At 39.2% G+C, this 27,737-nt stretch overlaps 1 protein-coding gene across 2 annotated transcripts; it reads left to right on the forward strand.

Moving 5' to 3' along the window:
- The first annotated feature begins 736 nt into the window (after positions 1-736).
- On the forward strand, positions 737-26,871 carry LOC126094832 (zinc finger protein 732-like). Of its 2 annotated transcripts, none has more exons than XM_049909428.1 (4): positions 737-945; positions 1,074-1,135; positions 13,336-13,981; positions 25,662-26,871. In XM_049909428.1, exons 2-4 carry the CDS (start codon positions 1,120-1,122, stop codon positions 25,942-25,944), a joined length of 945 nt encoding a protein of 314 aa, XP_049765385.1. In that variant the 5' UTR covers positions 737-945; positions 1,074-1,119; the 3' UTR covers positions 25,945-26,871. The 2 variants fall into 2 exon arrangements, with proteins under 2 accessions (XP_049765385.1, XP_049765386.1); XM_049909429.1 differs by lacking the exon at positions 25,662-26,871 and adding an exon at positions 20,302-20,383.
- Positions 26,872-27,737: the final 866 nt, after the last annotated feature.

The following is a 27,737-nucleotide window of genomic DNA, read 5'->3' on the forward strand; positions in this document are numbered from 1 at the left end:
TACTGAATAAACATAATTGTTTAGGAGCCATAATTTTAATTTCTATTTTTAATTCTGTAATGGGCGATTTGGAGGCAGGATGGATTCAATTCAGTAGTTTTATGCCTGCATAGTGAGGGCTTTTCTCATAAAATGTGGTTCTATGAGAGAGATTGTGGGGTTTGTCTCTACCTCAAGTGTTGTGATCGTGTGTTTCTTTATTAAGTGTTTTTTTTTACTTTTTACTGCCGTAATGATTATCTCAAGTACATACAGAGATCAACAATTGGTACGGTATTTTAAATTGATTGAACAAATTTCTAAGGTTTCCCTGGCACATATTTCCCATAATTCTATGTGCCTTCTGTAGGATAATTACTCCATACATCTATCCCATGTAGTGGAACTCCAGCGTAATTACAACTGACGTGCCTTATAATCGTATGCGCTGTCACAAGATCAAAACAAAATAAATATTCAGCAATAGCACAACAGCGCAAAAGACTTCTTATATTGCCGTCTCGAAGGATTGAAAGAACATGTAATATCATTGATTATACAAGTTGTTTCATATATTGTAACATGTCATTAACAGGACTTTAGAAATCTTGACAGCTGTTGGAGCAATCGTTAAGGAAAATGACTTTTAAGTCGTTAGCGGCGTACGTATTTTTCCTTGTGGTGTATTGTTTTCCCCTTTTGAAAGTTGCGCTTCGAACGTCACGCCTGCTGTTAAGGAACGGAAATACATCTGCCAAGATGGCGACAGAAATTTTAAGTTTGTAAGCTGTGTGATGATTATATGTAATGTTAAGCTAGACATATCAAAATTGGTTCTGGTTCATTTGTACGTGTGTATAGCGCAAATGTAATGTTTTGACATTCTGTTCGAGTGCTACTTGTGCGAAGGATATGATGTTTTGTTCAATATAAATGCGGCATTCGGAAGCCATCGTCGTGATGATTGTACGTTTTCAACATATATTGTGAATATTAAAGCCGTAAATATCTTTTTGTGATTTACGTTTTTTGTATACCACAATCAATGATGTGATATGTAACACCAGTTACAGAATAACATTCCTTTTCGGCAGGTTTCAATGCTGCCACCGCTGGAACCCCACAGCCCTGTATTCTGTAATGCAATCATTTACAGGTAAACAAAATTCAATGCTGTTTTATCCAAGTTGGACCTTGTCAAATTTAACTTTCATGAAAATAAATCGCTTCAGCATTTTTCATTTTGTAATTAGATATTACGAAGGAAGCGTAGCCTTTGTGGTTTTTAAGTCAGTTGTAGACTTTGATGTGACGTGCAATGATTGGTTCTATACAGGCAAACTGTATGTATTGTCACGACAGAATACAATGCTGGGTCAAAGTTACGTATTGCCCCCCCCCCCCCCCCTCTTCCCCTTCACTCGTAAGATTGATTGTTGCGACAGACTAATCTGTAGTGCGGCTGGAGATCTAGGTTAGGTAGGAAGGTGACCATTTGGTTGTGAGTTGGCGAAGCCAGCCAACGTGAAAGGTGCAAATGTGTTTGTGGTAGCGAGGACTACTGTTTACGTCCAGTATATGCTGAGAAATGCGAGAGGGTGTTATGTGTATCTTCTACCCAAAGCTATCATTCCCAGCTAGTGTTGGTTCAACCCTATTCGTGGCAACAATGTCTGTAACTCTCTGGACAACTGCATATTTTTGCACTGTTTGTTTACTGCACAGTATTTCCTAATGACTATTATTGGTCCACATTTTTTGACACTGCTGAGGCCCTGTTTACATTCTCCAGTAACACAAGGAAAAAGCAATTCCACAAAGAATATTTCTATAATTTCATTGATTACCAGTACACATATCAAAAATTGCAGTACTTCTTACAAAATTATGTTTGCAGATCCCCCTCCCCACAACTCATTACCTATTACTTGGTTTATGTAAGGTTTTCTTTGTTGTCAGGGATCTTCCTGCCACATACTGGTTGATAGTTCTTTAGTGTGCCACAGAGTGATTGCTTCACATGTTTATTTTCATACTTGTGTCAATTTGATTCCCATGTTACTAATGATTCTACTGCTGGGCAAATTCAGTGATAAGTGCTAATTATGAGCATCTTCTGGAATTGTCACTGCTGACAGTTCTGGCAGATTGTATGATTTTTGTGATAGACAACAAAAAAAAAAACTAGTTTCACAAATCATGTGAACACTCAAGGAATATGCAGGACTGGGTTTCTTGAAGAATATATTGTTGAATGGTACTTGAACTATATTTACACATCCAATTCACATGTGACCATAGGTCAGCTGATAAATTTTATAAGATATGAGTGGTCAGACAGACTGTCACTTGACATATTGTTAAATGGTATTTGTGTGTGCAACATGTTAAGGAGTTGTACTGCTCAATGCTGGACACAAATGTTAATTTTCTGGACATGTAAATGGTTTGATGCAAATTGAGTGTTCTGTACATGACGTTTAAGTGTATTCACAAGACATCTGACTGTCGGTGTCAAATTGTTTCGTTTTGACAGAGTATTTAATTTTTTTTTTATGTTGTTCAATTAGGCCTACATGTCGAATGGAATATTTACAAAAGGGTTGTTGCAAAGTCCATATCAATTCAGACAGGCTAGGAAAAAATCTTACCTGTCGAATGGAACATTTACAAAAGGGTTGTTGCATAGTCCATATCAATTCAGACAGGCTAGGAAACAATCTTACCTTCATAGTCTCGGATGTTATTGAATGTTGCATTTGTTAACATGAAGGACTAAGTAAGGAACACACATTTTTTTGTTTTCTCCAAAAAAAAAAAAAAAAAAAAATTCTGCTCCAAGATACAGCCCTCCAAAGATGACACTGCGCATATTATTTTGAAGATGCGAATTTGGGAAAAAAATATTAAAATGCTGTATCCCTTGAGCAGTTCTAGTATTTTGTTGGGGTTTTTTATTTGAAAGATAGTTGCTTAATGAGTACAAAGAAATCCTCCATTTGGACTTACCTGTCAAAGTTCTTTTACTACAGTATTCTAAACTCTCTTTATAATTTATGGACTTTTGAAATTTCTGCAATACATAAAACATGTTTTATTACCACATTATCACATAACAGGCTCATTAAAAACAAAACCTAGCCTTATTTAACATAATTTTAGTTTTGAAAGATGAGTAAGAGACTCATTTTTGAAGCATTTTAAATGGTTCCAAAGTGTGTGTGAAAGGTCTAAAAGACTTAAAGGTTTCAATTTATGCAATTTCTGTGCAATCTGTTTTGTATTTAAATTAGCCAGTCAATGAACTAAAAATGTGTTCCACTGCTTCCTTTGATATAGAGTGATGCCTTCCTGTTGAACTGATAGGAACTGGAGCACTTAGACTCTTCAAAACATTGTGAACAGGAAGTGAGTGCTGATGGTGTTGTTGCTGTCCTTCAGCTGGAAACCTATAACCAGCAGCTGGTCCATGTGGTAGAATAAAGTTCACTACAATTTCCTTTAACTCATAACTGGTGTCTATAAACTCTGCAATCCCCCACTCACAGTCATAACACATGCCACAAACATCCCCCTTCTCAGATTGTGAATCTGAATATTATCCTGCTATTTCTGAGGTGTTGGCTGAACGAACAAAATTTCTTTCTTGTTCTTTAAAGTTCATACAATATGAGTTCCCCCATCACTTTGAGTCCTAAAATGGGTCTTCTAAATTCCCTTCACATGAGTAGTTTGTTTGGACTATTCTTCTTTTTTCTTCCCACGGAATTCTTCGATTTCATCTTTGGACAAAAGAATGAGGGCTGTGGATGTGTAATATTTAATGACTCTCGTATAATTCTCAGCATTCTGAATTGCAGCAGTATTTGGTTTGGAAAGATTGTTTTGTAGCATGGTGCTTCACTAGGCCTCCTACACCATCACAAGACACCTTCCCATGACCAGTAGCACTATCTATGTGGTCAGTTGTCACAAGCGACTTACTCAATTTGTACAGCTGCTAACGGTTTTTAAAATGACTAGGAGCACGATCATAAGTGATGATCTTCTCTGCCCCTGTTTCAAGATGAAGGATTTTGCACATTGCTAGCAAAGTGTGTGCTTAGTCATGTCCTGTGTCATCACTTATAATTGCAACAGTTGTGATCTTGTTCTGAAAATATGTCTCTACTATAACATTCTGAAAATGTCTCTCCTGTAACATCCTGAAAATATGTCACTCCTGTAAGAATTGAAACCTGGTCATTACTTCAATGATGCCCACAGTGAAGCACTAAACATAGTTCTTCAACCTGTACACACCCTTCCACTTCTGCAATGTGTTGTTGCAATTTCTTCAGATGCTGGTGTTTTACTGCTTTCACTGACCATTTACCAAGTTCATCAATGAACTGTCAAAGGCAACAGTTTTCTTGCAGATTTCTCTGCTACGTCTTCCAGGCCAAGTGTCTGTAAAGACAGTCCTCCCTTTCCACGGCAGTTACCACATTCTTGAAACCAACAAGTCTCTTGCTTTATGTCACAGACTACTAATGTAAAGTTGTATAGGTGCTCTTATAAATTGCAGAAGTTTCTTTAATACTGGCGAGTCATGTACCTCTTCACTTTCACAACTTTTTGACCTTCAGCTGTTACAGTTATAGTGTCTTTTTTGTTGGTACTCTGGTGAGAATAGTCCCATTTATCTTCCAGATTAAATGACTGCACTATTTGAACTTGAGCTGCTTCTACAGGATGACCATAATAGGGATCTGGTCTTCCAAAAACTCCTTTTACAAACCTCATTTCTTGATTTGCCTACCATTTACATTGATACTGATTGCCTGTGGTTCAAAATTGTTTTCTTTGAAAATGTCTCTGAAATAATTGTTAAAACTTGTACCTTTTCACACAGGATGCACAGTATTAAACAGCTGAATTTGTATTTGTGAAAAATTCCTGGCAAGAGGTGCAAGAGTGCTTTGGCTCATTTTCTTCTGAAGATGGAATTTCCGCTTTGAAGAGAGTGGTCAGTTTTGTTGTAGTGTATTCATCCATAGCTTTAGTAATTCTCTGCACTTTCTTGATGCATAGAGCTTGTGACTCGACTTCACTGACCACAGTTTCTTAACAGGACCAACACCTACCTCTGTAGTTGACTGATTCAGTGTATGTAATTCTTCTTCTGTCGATGCAAGATCTGCATCTGGGAGGCTTCACCTTTTTCAGGTACTGTCGTTGTAGTTATTCTGTCAAAACATGTAGAACACAAAAAGTCATCACTGGGAACATCTTCACTTTGAAACGGAGTCTTCAAATGAGAACACTTATTCCCAACCTGAACAAAGTATGTTTTTTTGTTTGTCTTATGTATCTCACTTTTATGGATATGCAAATAGTCAGCACACTTCACTCTCCTATGACCTCAGTCAGAAGATATTTCAAACAGTACTTTTCACAAAACACACTGCAACTGTGTCAACTGGCAAATTCCTCATGAAAGATACAGAACTCACTGGATGGTCTCAGAATTCTTAGAAGCCTCTTCAGTAAACAAATTAGCAGTGAGTACTGAAACCTGCAATGAACAACCACGATAAGGAAACTGACAAGAAACTACAACAAAGTGTAAGAAATATCTGCAACAAAGACAATAGAAATAAACATTGTAACAAAGAAATTCGTAAGAAACAACTTCAGTGAAGAAATACATTAGGCTACCATTGAAAAAAAAAAAAAAATAATAATAATAAAACCTGCCCATCTGGGGAGCTATCCTTTATAGAGAATATAATAATAAATGATACTAATCACCAGAAAAAAAATTAACTTTTCGTGATTGGCACTTTTGAAACAAATTTTTTTCTGTAAATTATAAAAAGAATTCAAAAGGCGACAGTAAAAGAACTTCGACGGATATGTCCAAACGGAGGATACCATTGTAATCATGAAACAATTATTCAAATAAAAAAACTCTGACAAAATATCTAGAATAGTTACAGAAATACATCATTTTAAAAAATCTTCCAAAATTCGCATCTCCAAAATGGTGTTTGCAGAGTCATCTTTGGAGGCCTGTATCTCAGGCTAAATTCAATAACATCAAAGACTAAAAAGGTAACCCTCCTGCCTGAATTGATACAGATTATGCCTATTGTATTGCTATTCAAAACAACTTTGTAGTTATCAAGTGTTGCATAATGTATAAACTCTCTGTAGTGTATTTTGCACTTTATCAACTTTTGAACTATTACCAGAGTTGTGGTTGTCTCCAAGAAATGCTGCTGTTGGTTCGGAGCCAGTCAACATATTAATTGGCTTCATTTCATGCAGGTTTTAACTTTACAACACAAATTTCGTTTACACGCTGTGTAAATAGGAATTTTAAAGTGTATGTTAATGTTTATCTCCACATTTTCATTTTACAGTATACTTATGATTACCGTGAAATACCTATAACTGTCTAATTTGAATCACTCCGTTTCTCGAAATTTATTAATGTTTACTGTATCTCCAGAATTTTTTTATGTATATTGTTAAATAGCTTGCCCATAGGTAAGAAATTGTTTATATATGAAGTCTTCACAGGTTGTCAGCCGAGTAGAGTCATCTCGTAGCAACGTTTCAATGGAATGCGTCTCCATCATCTTCAGGCGAAGTGTCGGGATATCGTCGATCGCAGGCTTACATCTGTGCTGTACGCATCCCCACTGCCACTGGCCGATCCAGGCGCATCGGGCGATTCCGCGGGCACGTGATTGGCCAGCCGCAAGAAGTGGAGAGCGGTCAAGCAGAGATATAAGCCCACGACCGACGACATCCCAACACTTCGATGATGGAGATGCATTCCATTGAAACGTTGCTACGAGACGATGATGCTACTTGGCTGACAACTCGGAAGACTTCATGTATGAAATTTGCCGAGAAAGCCTGCACTCGCATATAAGAAATTGTTTCTTCATATGCACATATCTCTCAGAACTGTATTGTACACGAAAGATTGTGTGTGTGTGGGGGGGGGGGGGGGGGGGGGGGGAGGGGAGGAGGAAGGGAGGTTATATACTCTCATCAGGATTGTGTATGGCATTGCAACAAATTTCCTTGTGGTGAGAGGGACAAAAATAATTGTGGCATTTTTCTTGTACTATTCTTATCAGTGAGTAATCTTTATCTAGTATACCTTGATTGCCTACCATTGTTTGCCTGTATGGTTTATCTCCAGTATTTAGATAATATGTGAAGCACTTGAATGTTGCTTGATGCTCTGCAGAAATTTACTCAAGGTGGAGGGTATGGGAGGTGAGGCAAGATTCAAATTGCCTTTTTTATATACTGTATTTAGTAAGTTTTCATGCCGAAGAGCTCTGGACAAAACATGTTTATCAGAGTTAAGTGTGAATCAAAGGAAGGTGATTTTGATTAATAGATGTCTCAATTTTTTGCGTGAATAATACCATCTTCTCTGCTAGAAGGTAGTGTATCTCCTCTGTTAGAAGCTAATGGAAAAGGGTAAAACAAATCACAAGATTCTGGAGTGTAGGTCTTGTTCCATTTGAGTATTTTTTTCCTTCAGTGTTGTTTTGGCTCAATGCTGTTCTGTGAAGCACTGTGAGAAAAACCTTGCTGTTTTCGTCTTTGGTATACCGTTGTCTAGTTGGCTAAAAGATGTAGTGCAACTGTTACAGTAATCAAATTCCGTGTAATGAACATAATTTAATAATGCTGTGGAATATGTATGCCCTACATCTTACATGCTTTTCAAAACTGTGAGTTGTTAGCTATGCATATGTATTGTGTGTGTGCACTCTAAGAAGGCTATTGGTGAAGTGGTTAACAGGACCACTTGATCTGATTGAAACAAAAAGACATCAGACCTTTTTTAATGGATTTCTGGCCACTGCTACTTGAACTAGTATATAATACTGTTTAGGTCATCAACACGTGCAAGAGCAGAGATATATGTGTAATTGACTTTCTAATCACATTTATCAACATGTTAGATTAATTAATCACAGCGTTGTCTGCTATTTGAAGTTGATTGCAGTTCGAGATGGGTCAGTACTGATTACTAGCATCCAACAGGAAAAGGGTCACAAAACAGCTGTCCAATGCCATTGACAGCCATCTTTTATAGAATCTTAGGAACATATTCTGAACTCATATAACATGAAGTATATTGAACAGAATGACCTTCATGCCAATCAGCACAGTCTGGAAACATCTGTGGTGTGAAACACAACTTGCACTTTTCTCACATGACATCCTGAATATCGTGGATCAAGGCAAGTCAGACTGAAACAGTATCTCTTGGCTCCTGATAGACTCTCCTCCACATTTGCCCTTATTGTCAACCGTATCATTGTGTGGGATATTAAGTGAAGTCTGTCACTGGATTGAGGCTCCCGTGATAGGGAGGATGTAGTATGTTGTCTTGGGTGGAGAGTCATCATCAGCTGTAGAACTAAGTTAAGCGTGCCCTAGGGTAGTGTGTCAAGACCCTTGCTGTTCATACTGAAAGATTGTGTAGACAAATTGAATGCGGCCAGACCTTGGTCAGATTTCAAAATGGTGTGAAGATTGGCAGCTTGCTTTTAATGTTTAGTAATCTAAAATTATGCATTTCACAAAAAGAAAGAAAGAAAAATATACGGTTGTTGTTGTTGTTGTTGTTGTTGTGGTCTTCAGTCCTGAGACTGGTTTGATGCAGCTCTCCATGCTACTCTATCCTGTGCAAGCTTCTTCATCTCCCAATACCTACTGCAACCTACACCCTTCTGAATCTGCTTAGTGTATTCATCTCTTGGTCTCCCTCTTCGATTTTTACCCTCCACGCTGCCCTCCAATGCTAAATTTGTGATCCCTTGATGCCTCAAAACAAGTCCTACCAACCGATCCCTTCTTCTAGTCAAGTTGTGCCACAAACTTCTCTTCTCCCCAATCCTATTCAATACCTCCTCATTAGTTACGTGATCTACCCACCTTACCTTCAGCATTCTTCTGTAGCACCACATTTCGAAAGCTTCTATTCTCTTCTTGTTCATACTAGTTATCGTCCATGTTTCACTTCCATACATGGCTACCCTCCATACAAATACTTTCAGAAACGACTTCCTGACACTTAAATCTATACTCGATGTTAACAAATTTCTCTTCTTCAGAAACGATTTCCTTGCCATTGCCAGTCTACATTTTATATCCTCTCTACTTCGACCATCATCAGTTATTTTACTCCCAAAATAGCAAAACTCCTTTACTACTTTAAGTGTCTCATTTCCTAATCTAATTCCCTCAGCATCACCCGATTTAATTTGACTACATTCCATTATCCTCGTTTTGCTTTTGTTGATGTTCATCTTATATCCTGCTTTCAAGACACTGTCCATTCCGTTCAACTGCTCTTCCAAGTCCTTTGCTGTCTCTGACAGAATTACAATGTCATCGGCGAACCTCAAAGTTTTTACTTCTTGTCCATGAATTTTAATACCTACTCCGAATTTTTCTTTTGTTTCCTTTACTGCTCGCTCAATATACAGATTGAATAACATCGGGGAGAGGCTACAACCCTGTCTTACTCCTTTCCCAACCACTGCTTCCCTTTCATGACCCTCGACTCTTAGAACTGCCATCTGGTTTCTGTACAAATTGTAAATAGCCTTTCGCTCCCTGTATTTTACCCCTGCCACCTTTAGAATGTGAAAGAGAGTATTCCAGTCAACATTGTCAAAAGCTTTCTCTAAGTCTACAAATGCTAGAAACGTAGGTTTGCCTTTTCTTAATCTTTCTTCTAAGATAAGTCGTAAGGTTAGTATTGCCTCACGTGTTCCAACATTTCTACGGAATCCAAACTGATCTTCCCCGAGGTCCGCTTCTACCAGTTTTTCCATTCGTCTGTAAAGAATTCGTGTTAGTATTTTGCAGCTGTGACTTATTAAACTGATAGTACAGTAATTTTCACATCTGTCAACACCTGCTTTCTTTGGGATTGGAATTATTATATCCTTCTTGAAGTCTGAGGGTATTTCTCCTGTCTCATACATCTTGCTCACCAGATGGTAGAGTTTTGTCAGGACTGGCTCTCCCAAGGCCGTCAGTAGTTCTAATGGAATGTTGTCTACTCCCGGGGCCTTGTTTCGACTCAGGTCTTTCAGTGCTCTGTCGAACTATTCACGCAGTATCGTATCTCCCATTTCATCTTCATCTACATCCTCTTCCATTTCCATACTATTGTTCTCAAGTACATCGCCCTTGTATAAACCCTCTATATACTCCTTCCACCTTTCTGCCTTCCCTTCTTTGCTTAGAACTGGGTTTCCATCTGAGCTTTTGATATTCATACAAGTGGCTCTCTTCTCTCCAAAGGTCTCTTTAATTTTCCTGTAGGCAGTATCTATCTTACCCCTAGTGAGACAAGCCTCTACATCCTTACATTTGTCCTCTAGCCATCCCTGATTAGCCATTTTGCACTTCCTGTCGATCTCATTTTTGAGACGTTTGTATTCCTTTTTGCCTGCTTCATTTACTGCATTTTTATATTTTCTCCTTTCATCAATTAAATTCAATATTTCTTCTGTTACCCAAGGATTTCTATTAGCCCTCGTCTTTTTACCTACTTGATCGTCTGCTGCTTTCACTACTTCATCCCTCAGAGCTACCCATTCTTCTTCTACTGTATTTCTTTCCCCCATTCCCGTCAATTGTTCCCTTATGCTGTCCCTGAAACTCTGTACAACATCTGGTTTAGTCAGTTTATCCAGGTCCCATCTCCTTAAATTCCCACCTTTTTTGCAATTTCTTCAGTTTTAATCTACAGTTCATAACCAATAGATTGTGGTCCGAATCCACATCTGCCCCTGGAAATGTCCTACAATTTAAAACCTGGTTCCTAAATCTCTGTCTTACCATTATATAATTTATCTGATACCTTTTGGTATCTCCAGGATTCTTCCATGTATACAGTCTTCTTTCATGATTCTTGAACCAAGTGTTAGCTGTGATTAAGTTATGCTCTGTGCAAAATTCTAACAGACGGCTTCCTCTTTCATTTCTTAGCCCCAATCCATATTCACCTACTATGTTTCCTTCTCTCCGTTTTCGTACTGTCTAATTCGTCACCCATGACTATTAAATTTTCGTGTCCCTTCACTACCTGAATAATTTCTTTTATCTCATCATACATTTGTTCAACTTCTTCGTCATCTGCAGAGCTAGTTAGCATATAAACTTGTAGTACTGTAGTAGGCATGGGCTTCGTGCCTGTCTTAGCCACTATAATACGCTCACTATGCTGTTTGTAGTAGCTTACCCGCACTCCTATTTTTTTACTCATTATTAAACCTACTCCTGCATTACCCGTATTTGATTTTGTATTTATAACCCTGTATTCACCTGACCAGAAGTCTTGTTCCTCCTGCCACCGAACTTCACTAATTCCCACTATATCTAACTTTAACCTATCCATTTCCCTTTTTAAATTTTGTAACCTACCTGCCCAATTAAGGGATCTGACATTCCACGCTCCGATCCGTAGAATGCCAGTTTTCTTTCTGCTGATAACGATGTCCTCTTGAGTAGTACCCGCCCAGAGATCCTAATGGGGGACTATTTTACCTCCGGAATATTTTACCCAAGAGGACGCCATCGTCATTTATCCATACAGTAAAGCTGCATGCCCTCGGGAAAAATGATGGCTGTAGTTTCCCCTTGCTTTCAGCTGTTCACAGTACCACAACAGCAAGGCCATTTTGGTTAATGTTACAGGGCCAGATCAGTCAATCATCCAGACTGTTGCCCCTGCAACTACTGAAAAGGCTGCTGTCCCTCTTCAGGAACCACACGTTTGTCTGGCCTCTCAACAGATACCTCTCCGTTGTGGTTGCACCTACGGTATGGCTATCTGTATCGTTGAGGCACGCAAGCCTCCCCACCAATGGCAAGGTCCATGGTTCATGGGGCGCCAGTTATGATATCGAGCTCTAATGGAACCTTTCTTTACGTAATACTCCACAACATCAATTTGCTGCTCTAATGCAAACTGCCCCATTTCTGTAACAAGTCAACAAGACGAGCTTCTCGTAACTGACACACGAACACACAGCTCCACTCAACTCTCTGATAAAATGCAGTGTAGCCAACTTTTGAGACAGTTTTACCACTTCACAAGCAATTCAGTCAGAGAGGATTAACTTTTATGTGGGACTCCCTGTAGTTATAAAATGAGAAGTCTGCTGTACACTAAACAGGTGTGTAACTTGTGTGTTGTAAAATTGTGATTCTGAGGTCTGCACTTTAGATTTTGGGGGGGGGGGGGGTGTTGGTTTACAAGTGCCCTCTCTTGTACCACCACCACCACACCCTGTCCTCTTGCAAACACTCATGGGCTGTTGCCTGTGATTAAACATTCATTCCAGATAATGTTTTGTATTCACTAATCTGTGAAGTAGAAGTTAATTTTGTATTTTAGTAATGCACTTTATCCATCAAGTTGCACAAAGCTGTACTGCTGGTTGAATGCATGCTCATAGCTACAGTCACAATTGAAGCATCCACACTAGTGAAAGAAAGGTTATTGAATATATGTTAAATATTATAATTATTTCTGTTCCTGTTTAACATACTTCCCCTGAAAACTGGGCCATCACATAAGCGTTTCGCAGTCTTCCACTGTCATTAACCTATAATCCATACAGTTACAGTGTACTTGCTACATCTATGCCACACCTTCCCCACTACCAATCGAGTAGCAGTGCTTTGTACGTGCCTCTGTGGTGGTCTACATATTGTTTCAAATTCCATATCAACACAGTAAGAAGAACTATTACTTAGCACTTTGGTGTCTTCTGTATGTAATTAGCTACTATACTTTTCTTATTTCAGTGGCTCCACATGTTCCTTAAACACCTGTACTTGTAAAACAAGTTCATACTGGATTATAGACTTACATGAACTCCACAACTCTAACTTGATTTTACATTGTTGTACTAATTGCAAAAGTGCCACCATTTGGAAGTGATTATAATCTCCCAAGTAGTACAGAAAAGATTTATACAGTAATGTAACTCCCTTGGCCCATTGACTGAATCAGAGTATGAGACTGAACCCTTTGACTAGGAAATAATGGTACTGGCACAGAGGCAGTCTATGGGCCAAGAGGGTTACATTGCTGTACAAATCTTTTCTGTACTTCTTGGAAGGTTACACTCGTTTCCAAATGTTGGCATTTTTGCAATTAGTACAACAGTGTGAAATCAAGTTAGAGTTCTCATAAGTCTATAATCCAGCAGTTGAATATAATGTGTAAGAGACATAGTGTTCTTTATTAACAGTTATGTGAATCATGTCAAGCAAACTTAATGATCTTAAAAAATATCTTATTTTCAGAATCCTTACGTTGCCTGGAATGCTCAGACTGCAAGGCAAGCTTCAGTTCAGCATCTCTCTTACTACAGCATTTTGCACAACATGTCCTGGAAAGAAAACCTGATGGCGAAGCTCCAAGTGAAAATGTTGGTGAGCTTCACTGTTTCCACAGATATAAAGGAAAAGAGAAAGAAAGCATTTTGGAGACAGCGTTGAAACATACTAGCGATCAAGTTGCTGACACACAGCCATCGTCACTGGAATCTTGTTCGCCTCTCTCGTCCACAGCTTCTCCTATTTGTGAGAGTGCTAGTACCAGGATCTCACCAAATAGTTCCTTCTGTGAAACAACACCTGCAATAGATAAGAAAGAAGCATCTCTTGCGAGGCTCGACCTGCAGACCCGTCTGGAGAACTGTATCATGAGGCTTGCTGCATCCAGGAGTGCACTGTGTGAATCTGCGCTCGATTTATCTAGTACTAGCAGTGGTAGGACTTGTGCAGGCGAAAACATTGTGGTGATGAAGGAGTGTACAGAAAATGTACGCAAGTGTTCTTCTAGCAGAAAACAGAAAAATCCCAAGAAAATATGTTCTACCCTAATCAAAGAACAAGACCAGATAGAGAATGTTGCAGTGACAGAGGAAAAATCTGCAGGCAAAAGGAGGTAATTTTTTCCATTGTTTTCATTTATTACACTTAAACTGTTTACTGTTGTTAAAAGGATAAATAGATTGACCATCTAAAAGTACATTTGTTCTGTCACCTCCAATACAGCCATTTTGTATGCACCCACTATGCAGAAAGTCATTACTTGACATCATGCATGTCCGCCACTCGTGGTCTCGCGGTAGCGTTCTCGCTTCCCGAGCACGGGGTCCCGGGTTCGATTCCCGGCGGGGTCAGGGATTTTCACCTGCCTCGAGATGACTGGGTGTTTGTGTTGTCCTCATCATTTCATCATCATCCAGGAAAGTGGCGAAATTGGACTGAGCAAAGGTTGGGAAATTGTACGGGCGCTGATAACCACGCAGTTGAGCGCCCCACAAACCAAACATCATCATCATTTGACATCATGCATGACTCTCTATTTGCCTGTGTCATGATATCGTATTACAGAGTGGTATTAAATGTTCCTGTTGCACTTGTCCCATTAATTCTCTGTGAAAATCAGAACCTTTTACAATATCCACCATTGTCTTTGCCAGGGAAGTAATGGAATTATGCACACTGATGTAAGTGAAATAGTAGTGCCCACTGCAATCACATCAGTGCTAGTGATGAAACGCCACTTGAAGCATTTTCATTTCTGTAATGATGTATAAAAAGGGATATACTCCTATTCAGCCTCCTGTTATCAAGTTCCCACTTCTCCCTTGTTGAATGCAAGTCCGATGTCTGTTAAAGTTGACACACATTCTAATTTTTAAAGCCTGTTCGATGATTGAGTTACAGTAGTTTGAAGTGTGGTCATGCTGTTTTACCAACTGAAGATTTTTCTAAATTTCATTTGATGTGCCACCAACACACAGTAAAACACTTGATTAGGTTTTGAATGGACTGTCTCACATAACCGCTGCCACATTTGTGGAATGTTACGAACACCTGGAACTTTGATGCCATGCCTATCCTTCATAGGGTACATTTCATTGATTTTCTTAGGTGCCTGAAAGACCATTTTAATCTGGTGTCTTTTTAAGTTACATATAGTATCACCTGATGGTGCTGCACAGAAGGGAAGGAATATCATGTGCTGGACTTTGCATTTTCCAGAGCGAGCTGACTTGCTTTCGTGTGCTCCATTGATATTTTGTCGGAACACAGAGATTGTATTTTATTGTGACACCAAGATACTTATTGTCCAATGTGCTTTTTGCTTTATTCATTCGTGTGTTCAGCAAAGCTCTATTTTGGCCAGAATGATGGAAACTGTGCTAACTGATATAAAGGTTTATGTAGATTGGTTTACACTACACCGAGTGACCAAGCCAGTCATCTCACTTCAGCTCATCTAAAATAGCAATGACACCTCCCCCTTCATCTTTATCTGTCCTTTTACTCACACATGTGGCTCTGACGTGACCTGCCCTTCCTTTATTAATCTTTCCAGAACTATCAGTGTCTCTTCCACAATGAAGAAATCATTAAAACTTTCATTCATTATACAGGCTGGTCCACTGATAGTGACCGGGCCAAACATCTCACAAAATAAGCATCAAACGAAAAAACTACAAAGAACGAAACTCGTCTAGCTTGAAGGGGGAAACCAGATGGCGCTATGGTTGGCCCGCTGCCCCCTCCCCCTCCCCCCACTCACAGGCAGAAAACACGTGGAAACCTCTGCCACTGGCACACCTTCAGTGTACTTCGTCTGCATTTTAAATGTGCATATGAGGCATTTTCCTTTCTCATTTGATGGCATGAGAAAATGGGGGGGGGGGGGGGGGGCACCTACACATGGTCAGCGCAAAGGTAAACTGTGATGTGTGTGTGGAAGACCTTAAGTGGAGATGAACTGGGTGAGGGCACACACGGTAGACTCCTTGATCATGAAGCAGCAGTTGATAATGTATGGGAACCGGGAGTGTGCAGCAAAGACAAGCAACTAAAATGCATCCAAGACAGGGGCCCGCAAAATCCAATTTGGATGCCTTCCCATGGCTGCCTGGGTTCCCACTACTGCGAGCGACATTGCCACCAAGAGGCTTGATGACTTGCACATTTGGGACTCATAGTAAATCATTGTTCAGTTACTTGGTCAGCACATGGCCAGTTGTCATAGCAATGCGCAAACATCATCCTGTGATGCCCTCTAGTGACTATGATGCAACAGCCAATTACGCCCTGCCATAGGAAATCTGGAATGACTGTCAATGGCATAGCATGTTCAGTTGTAAACAGTCTCGCAATCAATAGGAGTCAGTCTGTAGGACAGAACAAAAAAATATGGATGGGGTCCAACACTTAGGATGAAGATCGTTATGGTCAATCCCCCTGGTTGCGTTGCGCCACCTGGCAGAGAACAGAATCTACACAGGTAGCCTGAGCTCATATGTGGAAAGTTGTCTACCACCTGCTGAGCTTCCTCATCGAGGTAAAAGCAAAGGATTTCCGTCCATTTAAAACTGTTGTTGGGATCTATAGGAAGCTAAGTGAGAGCATCTACATTCTAACACTTAGCCACTGGGCAAAAGTGAACCTCATAATGGTAATGGCTGAGGACAAAGGCACAGTTGCAGTCTGTGGGGTCTTCTCCAGCAGGTACACTGCAAGGATAAAGATGGCAACTAATAGCTTGTGGTCCATGACAAAGTCACACCATATAAAAACATGAAATTTCTTCATCTCATGAATAACAGTAAGTGTCTCATCAATTTGGGAATAAATCCTTTGTGCCACATTGAGTGTCTTGGGGGCAAACGCTATTGGCTGCTCTGTACTGTCGGAATTGCAATGGGCCACCACAGCCCCCTGGCGAAACTGGGAAGCACCAGTAGCCAAAACAATCTGCTTACCCATCTGAAATGTGTCAAGGCAAGGGGATGAATAAAGACTGTCCTTCAAAGCAGTCTCGCAATCAATAGGAGCACAGTCTTCCAAACAGATGGCACGCCTTTTTCAGTAACAGATTAAGAGGATGCGCAATGATAGCCATCAGTGGGATTACTTTGTGGCAATAAACAATTTTGCCCAGAAAAACCGGGTTTGTGGGTCAAAGAAGACCACCAGTGGCAGTGACGAGACTGTTCATCAGCTGGATCACCCAGTGAGAAATGATGTGGCTAAGGTACTCAATAGAGAGCTGAAAGAAGTGTCATTAGTCCAGATAGCACTTGAGACCCAAGTCTTGCAGAGCTTGAAATAAAGCTAAACGTACCACAAATGTTCCTTGGTGGAAGGTTCTGTGACCACAATGTTGTCCAAATAGTTGATACAAAAAGGAACACATCATTTGAGTTGCCCCAAAAAATTCTGAAAAAGAGTGGGAGCACTTCCTATCCGAAAAACCAATTGTTTATACTTGTGGAGACCGTAGGGAGTGTTGATGATGCGTAACTGCTGAAATGCCTCATCAAGCAGGAGCTGCAAATACTCCACCAACAAATTCACCTTTGAAAATGCTGTCCTCCTGCCAGTTTTCCCTTGAATTCATCTGAACACTGGATGGGGTATATGTCAACCACAGCCCGTGTATCAATTGTGATCTTAAAATCACTGCGTGTATTGATCTTGCTGAATTATTTTTTGAGTATCACTTATGGCGTATCAAGTGCTAGGGTGAAATAGGTTCAATCACCTCCATAGCTGATGAGGGTGATATGGATGGTTAAATCTGTAGCCTTGCTGAGTACAGACAAAATAATGTCCATAAAATCCTTGTAAAGTTCATCAGCTTCCTGGTGCGGCACATGGTTGAAAACTGGGTTTTTCAAATTGGTGACACTGAACCCAAAATGCCATGGAGGCATCTAGGCCAAACAAGTTTTTCCTAAAAGCACTGTCTAACATATGCCGTGTCTGCTGTAAAGTGGCAAAGAATGGGGCGTGTCTGCTGTAAAGTGGCAAAGAATGGGGATCTGTTGTCTGTTGTAGGCTACAATATGACATGTAGCGGGAGACAACAGCAGCTTACCGAGGTGCAGGTACTGTGAGAATTAATAAGAGAAGCTATAGCATCTGTATCTACTTGCAACTGTAGTGGCTTCCATTGATACACATTCATTAACAAATTCTTAGAAACTATTTCAAAAGTGGCACAAGCAGGGCTGACAACATTAATATCCGTCAGGCGAAGCCCAAGATTGCAGCACAAACGGACAGTATGTGACATACTGCTGCAGTGTGTCCTTCCTTCCGCTAGTGATGGTTGGAGGACCAATGCTTGGGGCAGACATGGTGGTAAGGTGCCCGTGGGAAACACCCCAACTTGGATGTGTTTCTGTGGTGTGTGGCTTATGGGCATGATGCACCACCACAATGTCCACTTCCAAGGATGTGCCTGAACCCGAGTGCCTGCTGTTGTCAAAGTTGACAGTGGCCACGTCTACCCAAGAATCCAGCAGGTGGCCTGCTGCGTGAGAAACTTCAGATGATTGAGCAGTAGAAAAGATCTCTTCCAAGGTGGGGGATTTCATATTCTAATGTCCTTTGGCATACCTCTTCATCTGGGGCTGACTGATATACCAGTCCTGAACATAGCATCAGTGTAAGACTCCTTATACTGAGAGGTAACAAAGCAGCACTTTCGACTGAGACCATACAACTCTGCAGCCCAAGCATGATTAGATTGATGATGTTGCTTCCTGCTTTGATAAAATTCCATCATTCAGGAAATTACATGAGTATGCCAGCATTAATAAGACACCAGTAAGCAAAAAATTTTGTGAATTGATAGGGAAGTGGATTCCTGAAGCAGGGCACACTTTCTGAACAAGTGATACATATGGGGCGTAGTCCACAACAGACAAAGAGTCTTATTGGGTTGCGTCTGTTACCTTGAAGGTGGCGAAGTATTGCCCAAAATGCTTCTCGTATGCCTCCCAGCCCTCTGCAGACTCATCGTAGCCAGGAAAGGGAGGCAGATGGACCAGCAGTTGCCGTGGCTTTGCCAGTAAGTCTGGTCAATTCCTTGTCCAACATGGCCATGTGTTCATGCTGTTGGAATTCCAAACATCGCTGGCTTTTTCAGCTGCTGTTGCAGTTAACTTTGTAATACCACCACCAGGGACATGCTGGTTGTCGTCAAATTGGCGAGAAATGTGGGAGTCTAACTGCACTCATTGCCATTTGTGTACTAAGCTCACACACAAAGTTCTAACTGTTTTAATGTGAACGGTTTATTCCATACAAGTCCAGAGTACAAGCCAGACCCAGCCCAAGATACAAATCGTGATTCATTCCAAGAGCAGAGTCCAAGATACTAAATGAGAGTTAGTGGTCTTCACTCTGGAGTTGTGTGAAGGTTTGTTGGTCGGTGTGATGCTGACCATTAGTAGTGTGTGTGGGCCCCAGTGCAATGCTGTTTTCTGATGTCGATCTTGCTGCCACCTGGCAGCTGGTGACAGGCTGCATCGTGGTGATGCGGGTGAGTCGAATAGTGGTGGCTCTCGATGGGTGCCTTGTGAAATGTTGTGGTAGCCTTGGCTGCGGTGGCAGTAGAAGAAGAATGGACCCTCATGTGTGCCAATGCGCTTCATGTAACTACTTCAAAACTTCCATTTTCAAATATCTAGTAATAATTACTCTGTAATTTTCTGTCACAGGTAGTCTTGTTTAAAAATTTTGAAAAGTTGAATGTGGGGGTCATTAGGATGTGATTTCATTGTGGTTTTCTGGTCACAGGACCTATAAATGAATTTTAAATTTATTGATTGACTCTCATTTTTGAGGTATGATCTTTGTGTATGTGTGTCTAAAAAGATGAAACATTAAAATTCTAATACATTTGCAGTGTGTTGTTGTGGTCTGTCTCTGGCCTGCTGTTGCAAAAGTACCACTTTTCCATGTCCAGTCCAGCATTACTCACTTGTGATGACAGCATTCCATTTCCTTTTGTACTTTCATTCCATAAAAAAAGCTATTTTTTCCATGTCAAAACTGTCTTTAAAAAGTCTTTCTTTCATTTACTTTTCAAACGGTCTTGGTACCTTTAAGTACGTGAGTGAAAGCAGTGTCATTTACCCACCATTTAAAACTTTTACAAAAATTCTTCATAAGCATCAGTTTTAATACCCAGTGTCAGTTGTACACTTGACTCTATCAATGACCAATGCACGATATTTTCATTCAGTGAGTGAATAAATACCTCTGGTCACTTTGCAAATGATGTTTGTCTCTTGCATGGCCATTCCCGTGGACAGGAAGCAGTAAACAGATAGCAATCCTAATATTGTGAGAGTAACTTTAAAATATCCACAGTCTTATATTTGATATGTTTCTTTTGTATTGGTAAAGTGTCATCATATTGAAGATTTACTTTGCGTATAGGGAAAGTGGAAAAAGTCATCTGCTAAGTCAAGACCCGGATGAAAGTGTATGTTGAGTGTTTGACAGATGGTCATTGAAGAGGATTGTGACGAAAAATAAGAGGCCGACTGCACCCAAAATATCTACAGAAATGAAAGTCATACTAGCAAATCCTGTCAGTACCAAAACAATGTGAAGGGAGCTCTGTACCTGGGAATTGCAGGAGAGGTGGAATTCTAAAACCACACACCAGTAATGCAAATGCCTCTTGACAGGAAAACGTGTTGCTGAAGCCATAAAATCTGGACTACAGGGCAATGGAAGAAAGTAGTTTGTTCGGATGAGTCTTTTTGCACATTGTTTCCAACTTCTGGCCGAGTTTACGTCTGGAATACACCATACCATGCTTATTATGCAGACTGTGTGGTGTCAAGTGAAGCATGGCGGGGGTTCAGTGATAATCTGGGCAGTCATATTATAGTATTCCATGAGCTTCATGGCTACTCTGCAAGGATGGATTACTGCCAAGGATTGTGTGACCTGTTTGGCTGATCAAATCCATCCCATTTTACAATATTTGTTCCTCCAATGATGATGTGTTCCAAGGTGAGAGGGCCCCTGTTTACATGCTCCCATTATCCAGGACCGATTTTGTGAATTGTCGCATCTCCCCTGTACACCAAAATCACCAGACCTCAATATTATAAGGCCTTTGTGGTCTATTTTGGAGAGAAGAATGCGTAATCGCTATCACCTCCATCACTGTTAACTGAACTTGCCACTATTTTGCAGGAAGTGTAGTATAAAATTACTTTTAAAATGACATGGGACTTATTGTTATTTATTTCAAAATGTCTATAAACTGTTTTGAATGCCAATGGTTTTTGTACACTGCATTGGGCATGGTACTGTGATCTGTTTTTGGTATTTCATTGTTTTTGTCTACTCCCTGTTATTTTATTACACAATAGTTAAAATGTTTGGACGGATGACTGATCATGTGTAGTTATGCTGTTTGTCAAACCTTGACATGATGGGCTTGTGGCCGTGTAACAATACAGTTTTATACTTTTATAAAAAATAAAAATAAAAAATATTGTTCTATTAATGGTGGCTGATTCTGAGGAAAATTTTCCATTAAGACATATACAAAGCGACAGTGAACAGTTGCCATTGATCAGGATTCTGTATTGTATTCATTGCATCTGACTAATCTCATCTTTGTAGTATGTGAGGTTACCTTCAGTTTTAAAGAACTACTCCTGTCAGTCAGTTCTGTTACTATTTGCAACAGCAAATTCATTGTCATCGGGTACAGGAAAAAGTGTGGGGCATATATTATACTAGCGAATCCAGTGAAGCTTCGCAAATGGTAATTACTTTTGGAAATCGGATGTGTGTCCTAATCTTCTTCCCCCTGTCCATCTCCTCCTCCTCCCCCCCCCCCCCCCCCCCATTTCTCTGACCACCTGACATCTCCCCCCGCCCCTACCTCTGTTTCTCTCTACATCCTCCTCTGCCTCTCTCTGTCTATTACCTCCTTCCTGCTCTCTATGTCAATTTGATCTCCCCCTCTCTGACCTTGATCCTTTTTTATTATTCTTGCCAACCAAACCTTGATGGGAGCTGAAGTTGCATACATTGAATAGGTAAATCGGTTGGGATTGTTGGTGTACAGGGTAAGAGAGACCTCTCCTGCTGCTGGATCTGTGAGGATGGTAGCTTCAATAACAATATTTGATATAGTTTTAATCTGCAAAAGGTTAGGATTACATAGTTTTGAACGATTCAGATTCCATAATAGTATTCTAATCGTAAGCTGATAAGCCACAAACACAACTTTATTGTTTTCTGCTAAAACCAACTGGGAGTAAGAAAGCAAAACAGCACATAGTTTTGTGTACAGTTTTTGTTTAAAATTATGCATAAGGAGAGAGAATATACATAGGAGAAACAATTTGTCTAATAGTTTAAACACCCTGTTATCATCGTTAAAACCTATTGTAAGAAACAAAACAACAAATTTTCACAAAACGTTAGTTTCTTTCTCGAAGTCTGTTGTAATAGAAACTTTTCTCTTGTTGTTATAACCTATGTCTGAATGTTTATTAGGATATTGTGGAAAATTTGAAGTGAATTTTGGCTTTTCAGTGAGTTGAGTGGTAGGAGCTGGGCATCAGTCAGTTGGAAGTATTTCTCAGGCTTCACGTGCTGATTGTGCTGCCTGTGCAGCAGGTACGTCTAGATCCTTGTGAGGGACACAGGCTGTAGGGATGGGAGGAGGCCAGGTGGGGATGGGTGGGGGAATGAATGAGAGCCAAATACACAACTGTTGCAACTACCACCACTATGCTCCCTACCACTGACGACGACGCTTTTGTACAGTTGGTAACAGCATTTTTTCGTGCACAATTACTGTTTGTACGAACATGTGGTGTGTTGTATACCAGCTGGCTACTCTGCTTGCAACCACTGGTACCTGTCAGTCTAAAAGTTATTTTAATCAAAGTGTAGAATATACAACTTTTGATGTTATCTTCATGATGTCTCCTTTGTTCATAGGAAGAATCATACAGTAATAAGTCATTAGTATTAATACAGTTAGTAGACTCCCATTGAAACATCAGCAGTCCGAATGACATACAAATACTTCCCCAATTGTTTGTGCATTGAGGTTGGACAAACATGTAGTACACTGTATGAGGTGTCCATTTTCTGTTGTTGTCTTCCATCTTAGAGCTAGAGTACAAACAGTACACACTTTTTCCATAGAAGACACAGTTCAACACTTAATCAAAGTAAATGTCACTTCACCACAAATGTAGCGAAGTTATTTATGTTATTAGTATAGTAATGAAAGGTGGTGTTGGCATTTTTCTGTTAATAACAGACTGCTAGCTTGAAGTGTATCACAACACGGCTATCATGAAAGTGATTTGAGAAGTGTAGAAAAAGGACTTTTTTTTTATATAAGAAAATATCTTAAAAAATGAAGACCTTTTATTTGGCCTCCGGAAGTAGATCGTGTGATGAACGCTTGAAAGGCCCTCACCGGATCATATGATGATACCATGATGTGAGAATTAAACATTCTCAGGCAGTGGCTACAGTTCAAAAACTAGGGCTAATATGCAAATTTTAATGCCAGTTTCAAATTCAGTGGAGCTAGTTAAAAAAGCTTTAGCTTATTTAATAACCATAAATAACATGATGTGTGTAGTAGCACTCCTATAACTACATTGTAGTCTATTCCACAAGGAAATAGTTTAAACCTTGGTGGAGAAGATTCATTCAGATCCTTTGAGGTTTTCCATTCTGTTTGTATGAAAATGTATGAAAACCCTTCCACAGTATTCAGTAATGTGCATATTTGTGAAAATATAGGGTTACCTGACTATAAAAGTTGGGATGTGTTTGGAAATCTAGATAATGCATTTGTGTTGGCATGTTGGTTAATTTAGCTGTACAGAACTGGATATTTATAATCATGTAAATGTGATGCCTCCACTGTAGTCTTCAAGCAGTTCTGTCTGTGAAGCTTGAACATGAACCAGAGAGAGCAACCAGTGGCTCATGGTCAGTTACGTTGTGAAATTTGCTTCTGTGTAAGTATACAAGAAATTTGCATGTCACAAATTATTGCAAAAACTTTTCTTACTATTTGTGAATAAATAGCCTTCCAGGGCTGAAACCAACAGACAGTGTTGATATGGTTTCCAGGCAACTTGCTCTGCAGTTGCTGGATCTGCTTGTGCGGCATTTTCATTTATTTGTACAGTGCAGACATTAATGTCTAGTATAGTATTTATGTCCTTTTTTATTTGAGTTATATGGGGAGAAACGTGCCCTGCACCATGCTCGAATGCCCTCATAGCTAAAATCAAAAAGGACTGTCACCTGTTCTTCGTTTGTGTTGCCTTTGACTTTCTTGTTACTTGTGTAATAACAGGAAATAATTCTTTCTCTGATACAGTGTGTTGATAACTTGCAAAACTGAGTTAATTCCTTGTCATCAAATATATCATACCATTCCAATACTGCAGTGGTAAACAAAAAGTAGAACAAATACCAACATTCATTAATCTTACCACACAGATACTAATATGTTAGTTCAGAGAGAAACCAATTTATGTATGCCTTACAATATGTCTGCTTGTGCCTGTATATATGAGGATGGATATGTGTGTGTGAGTGTATACCTGTCCCTTTTTCCCCCTAAGGTAAGCCTTTCCGCTCCCGGGATTGGAATGACTCCTTACCCTCTCCGTTAAAACCCACATCCTTTCGTCTTTACCTCTCCTTCCCTCTTTCCTGATGAAGCCACTGTGGGTTGCGAAAGCTTGAATTTTGTGTGTGTGTTTGTGTTTGTTAGTGTCTCTATTGACATACCAACGCTTTCATTTGGTAAGTTACATCATCTTTGTGTTTAGATACATTTTTCCCACGTGGAATGTTTCCATTCATTAGAATATGAATGTATTTAATGGAAAATGAAACCTCCCATGGCACCTCTGAACACTCCATAGACACTGGTTTAAAAGGAGCTTTTTGGAAGGGCTGTAAAACTTTGTGAAATGTCCTGTAGTTGCTACAGTGGAGTGAAGAGAGTATCCTGATCACTCTTCAGTTTGTAGACAAACTGAAGTTAGAAATACAGAGGGAATTGGGTTAAATGGCATGTTCCACTGTGATTCTTCACAATTAGCTGTGTACATTTTAAAGCACAACATTTCGGCGAGGATTTCAGTTTTACATTGGGGGACTTTATTAAGGAGACAAAGTGATGATTTAATGACTGTGACTTGTGATGTTCCTTTTAATATGGTACCACAGTGTAGTTTTCACCAGATCTTGCATAAACTATGTTCCAAATAGTAGCATGTTATGTATATATTGCCAGAAATTCATGGGAAAAATTAAATTATTCATGTACATTTTGTGCTGCTTACAGTAGTACAGTGAGAGTAAAATGAGTATGCACAGCTCGCCTGACAGGTGAACTGATCTTTGAATGCCAATATGGGAAATACGTAACAATCTCTCAGTATGTACAAAAATGGACAGAAGTTTGTTCTTTTATGTCTTCACAGTTAATTTGCCACAGCTGGAACAAGCATTTTATGTAATGTTAATTTTGTGTTGTTGAAGTTTTGGATAAGTAATATTAACTGTGACATTGAAAATAGTTATAAAAGAGAGCTTAAATTGTCAAAGTAGTATACATTGTAAAAAAGTTAAAAAATATGTTTTATTTTTTACTATTGTAGTTAATTTTCTATAATATTTTCGTTTATTGATCGTAACTTCTTTACTGCAACAGGCTCTCGTAAAAGATACTTTTTTAACAACTGACCATAATTTATTATTATTTGTGAATACAGGTACCCGTGTCGTCTTTGTCCCAAGGCATTTGGATGGTCAACAGATCTCAAGAGGCACATCCTTACACATACAGGGGAACGACCCTTCAAATGCCGCAGCTGTGATGCAACATTTACCCGAAACTTTCTCCTTCAGAAACATGAGAGTCGTGTCCATGTAGAAGGTCCAAACTTAAACACTGGAGATTCAAGTGATGAAAACTTCACAGCTGTGGAAAAAAAGAGGAGGAGATCCAATGGAGAACTGTCATCACGCTGCAATGGTGTTTCATGCTTTGTCTGAAACGCGTTTTGTGAAACTGTGGCATGTCTAGTATGGAAAACAATAGGGAAAGGTTAGTTTGCTACTCACCATATGGAGGAGGCGCTAAGTCACAGACAGGCACAATAAAAACATATTTTACCATTCTTTTTTATTGTGCCCATCCACACACATTTTTTAAATCCATTGACTTGTTCAGTATTACTGATAAATAGTCTTCTGAAATGTATGTGAGCTGTTGTTACAGAATTTATGCACCTATCGTAATGATTTGATTTCTCACATCTGTGAACTTTTGTCATATGGAAATCCAAAATTCCAGTTTAACAGATAATTTTCTATCCTAATGCAAAATTCTGCGTCGCATCGTCAAGCTGGTTATGGAAAAAAAAAAAGAGAGAAAGAAAACAGTTACTTTTCACAGATTCTTGTTTTACTTTTGAAAGGAATGGACACCAATTGGATTAGTTCCAAATGAAAAGAGGGGAAAGAATGACTGTCATCATTCAGGCAAAAATGCGCGAAGGATACCTAGTAAGGCACAAAACAGCATGAGTGTCATTTCAGCAGACTGCATCAAATGTTATTTAATCATTGTGGGATAAGTTTGCATCAGTAAACAACGTAGAAATTGAAGAGATTTAAGTGTTGGGAATTGTGTTAAGGCAGAAAGAAACATGGCTGTATATTTGTGTTGCCTTTAACCTATCTCTTAAGTACTTATATATTCACTGGTAGCATGCGTGGGAGTGCAAAATGCCTGAAAAGAGCCTTATTGAATTTTATTCAGCTAAATCTTACAAGAAAATGGAGATTATTATTGTTAACTTTCAGGGTATAATATTATTGCTGCCATCATAATTACTTCTGCAAAAGTTCAACTGCAGGCTAAGGCCTTTTTTTTATATTCTGCAAAACCATTTAATATCTTTCCAGCTAACAATTCAGTTTACAATACATTTTAAGAACTTGCTGAGAATGTCTTAAAGCATTGTTCAATATTTTCTTACATTGAGCTGCAATATTCGTTGAAATGGTATTTGTGTACAAAGTGTTACAATTTACTTGAATGTTTTTTATCTTTTGCTGGGGCACTTAAAAATTGTTTTGGAGATAGTCATTTATAATTCAGTTGCAATGAGGAAACCACTATTTTGCTGTAAAACAGTGAAAATTTCATGATGGATTTAACAGATTTCATCAGGATCATGGTTTCTGAATATTAGTTAAATATGTTCATTTTTTGGGTAAGGAATAAAATTTCAACTTGTCAGTCCAAAGACGTCTGCAGTTGTATGTTACACATAATTTTGTGGGTTTGGATTTCCAGTTTGAAGTAAAACCAAGTACGAAAAGAAAAACCTGAAAAATAGATCTCTATCAGCACCAGAGGTGTGTTGACATGTTTGAAGCATTAGATTTTCAATTAGTTTATTGATGGCCAATATGTATCTACAAATTAAGATCCTTATACTTAATAATTTAACATTGAAAATCATAGCAAGAAATGCAGTATTGATGATAATATGGTTTGGAAGGAAAGAAATCTTTTGTTTTTGCAACAGTCCTGGTTGTTTATTGCCAGTTAATTTATTTTAAATAGGAATTTTGATTTCTGAAAATATTGACATAATTATGGTTTGTTACATAAACTTTTTATGATTTCCACGCAATAAGACACAGGAAAGTCTTCAAAAGTCACAGATATCTAAAGTATAACTAATCAAATCATTGCTCTTGTCCTGAAAGAATTGACATAGTTGTAACATACAGACAGTAGTGTTTTTAAATGGATGTTTGAAGGTATAGTCTAA

This window comes from Schistocerca cancellata, chromosome 8, assembly GCF_023864275.1.
Source record: "Schistocerca cancellata isolate TAMUIC-IGC-003103 chromosome 8, iqSchCanc2.1, whole genome shotgun sequence".
Taxonomy (NCBI): Eukaryota; Metazoa; Arthropoda; class Insecta; order Orthoptera; family Acrididae; genus Schistocerca; species Schistocerca cancellata.

Coding starts and splice junctions, on each gene's coding strand:
- LOC126094832 (XM_049909428.1), top strand. Junction 13,982..25,661: donor AAATCTGCAGGCAAAAGGAG/GTAATTTTTTCC, acceptor TTGTGAATACAG/GTACCCGTGTCGTCTTTGTC.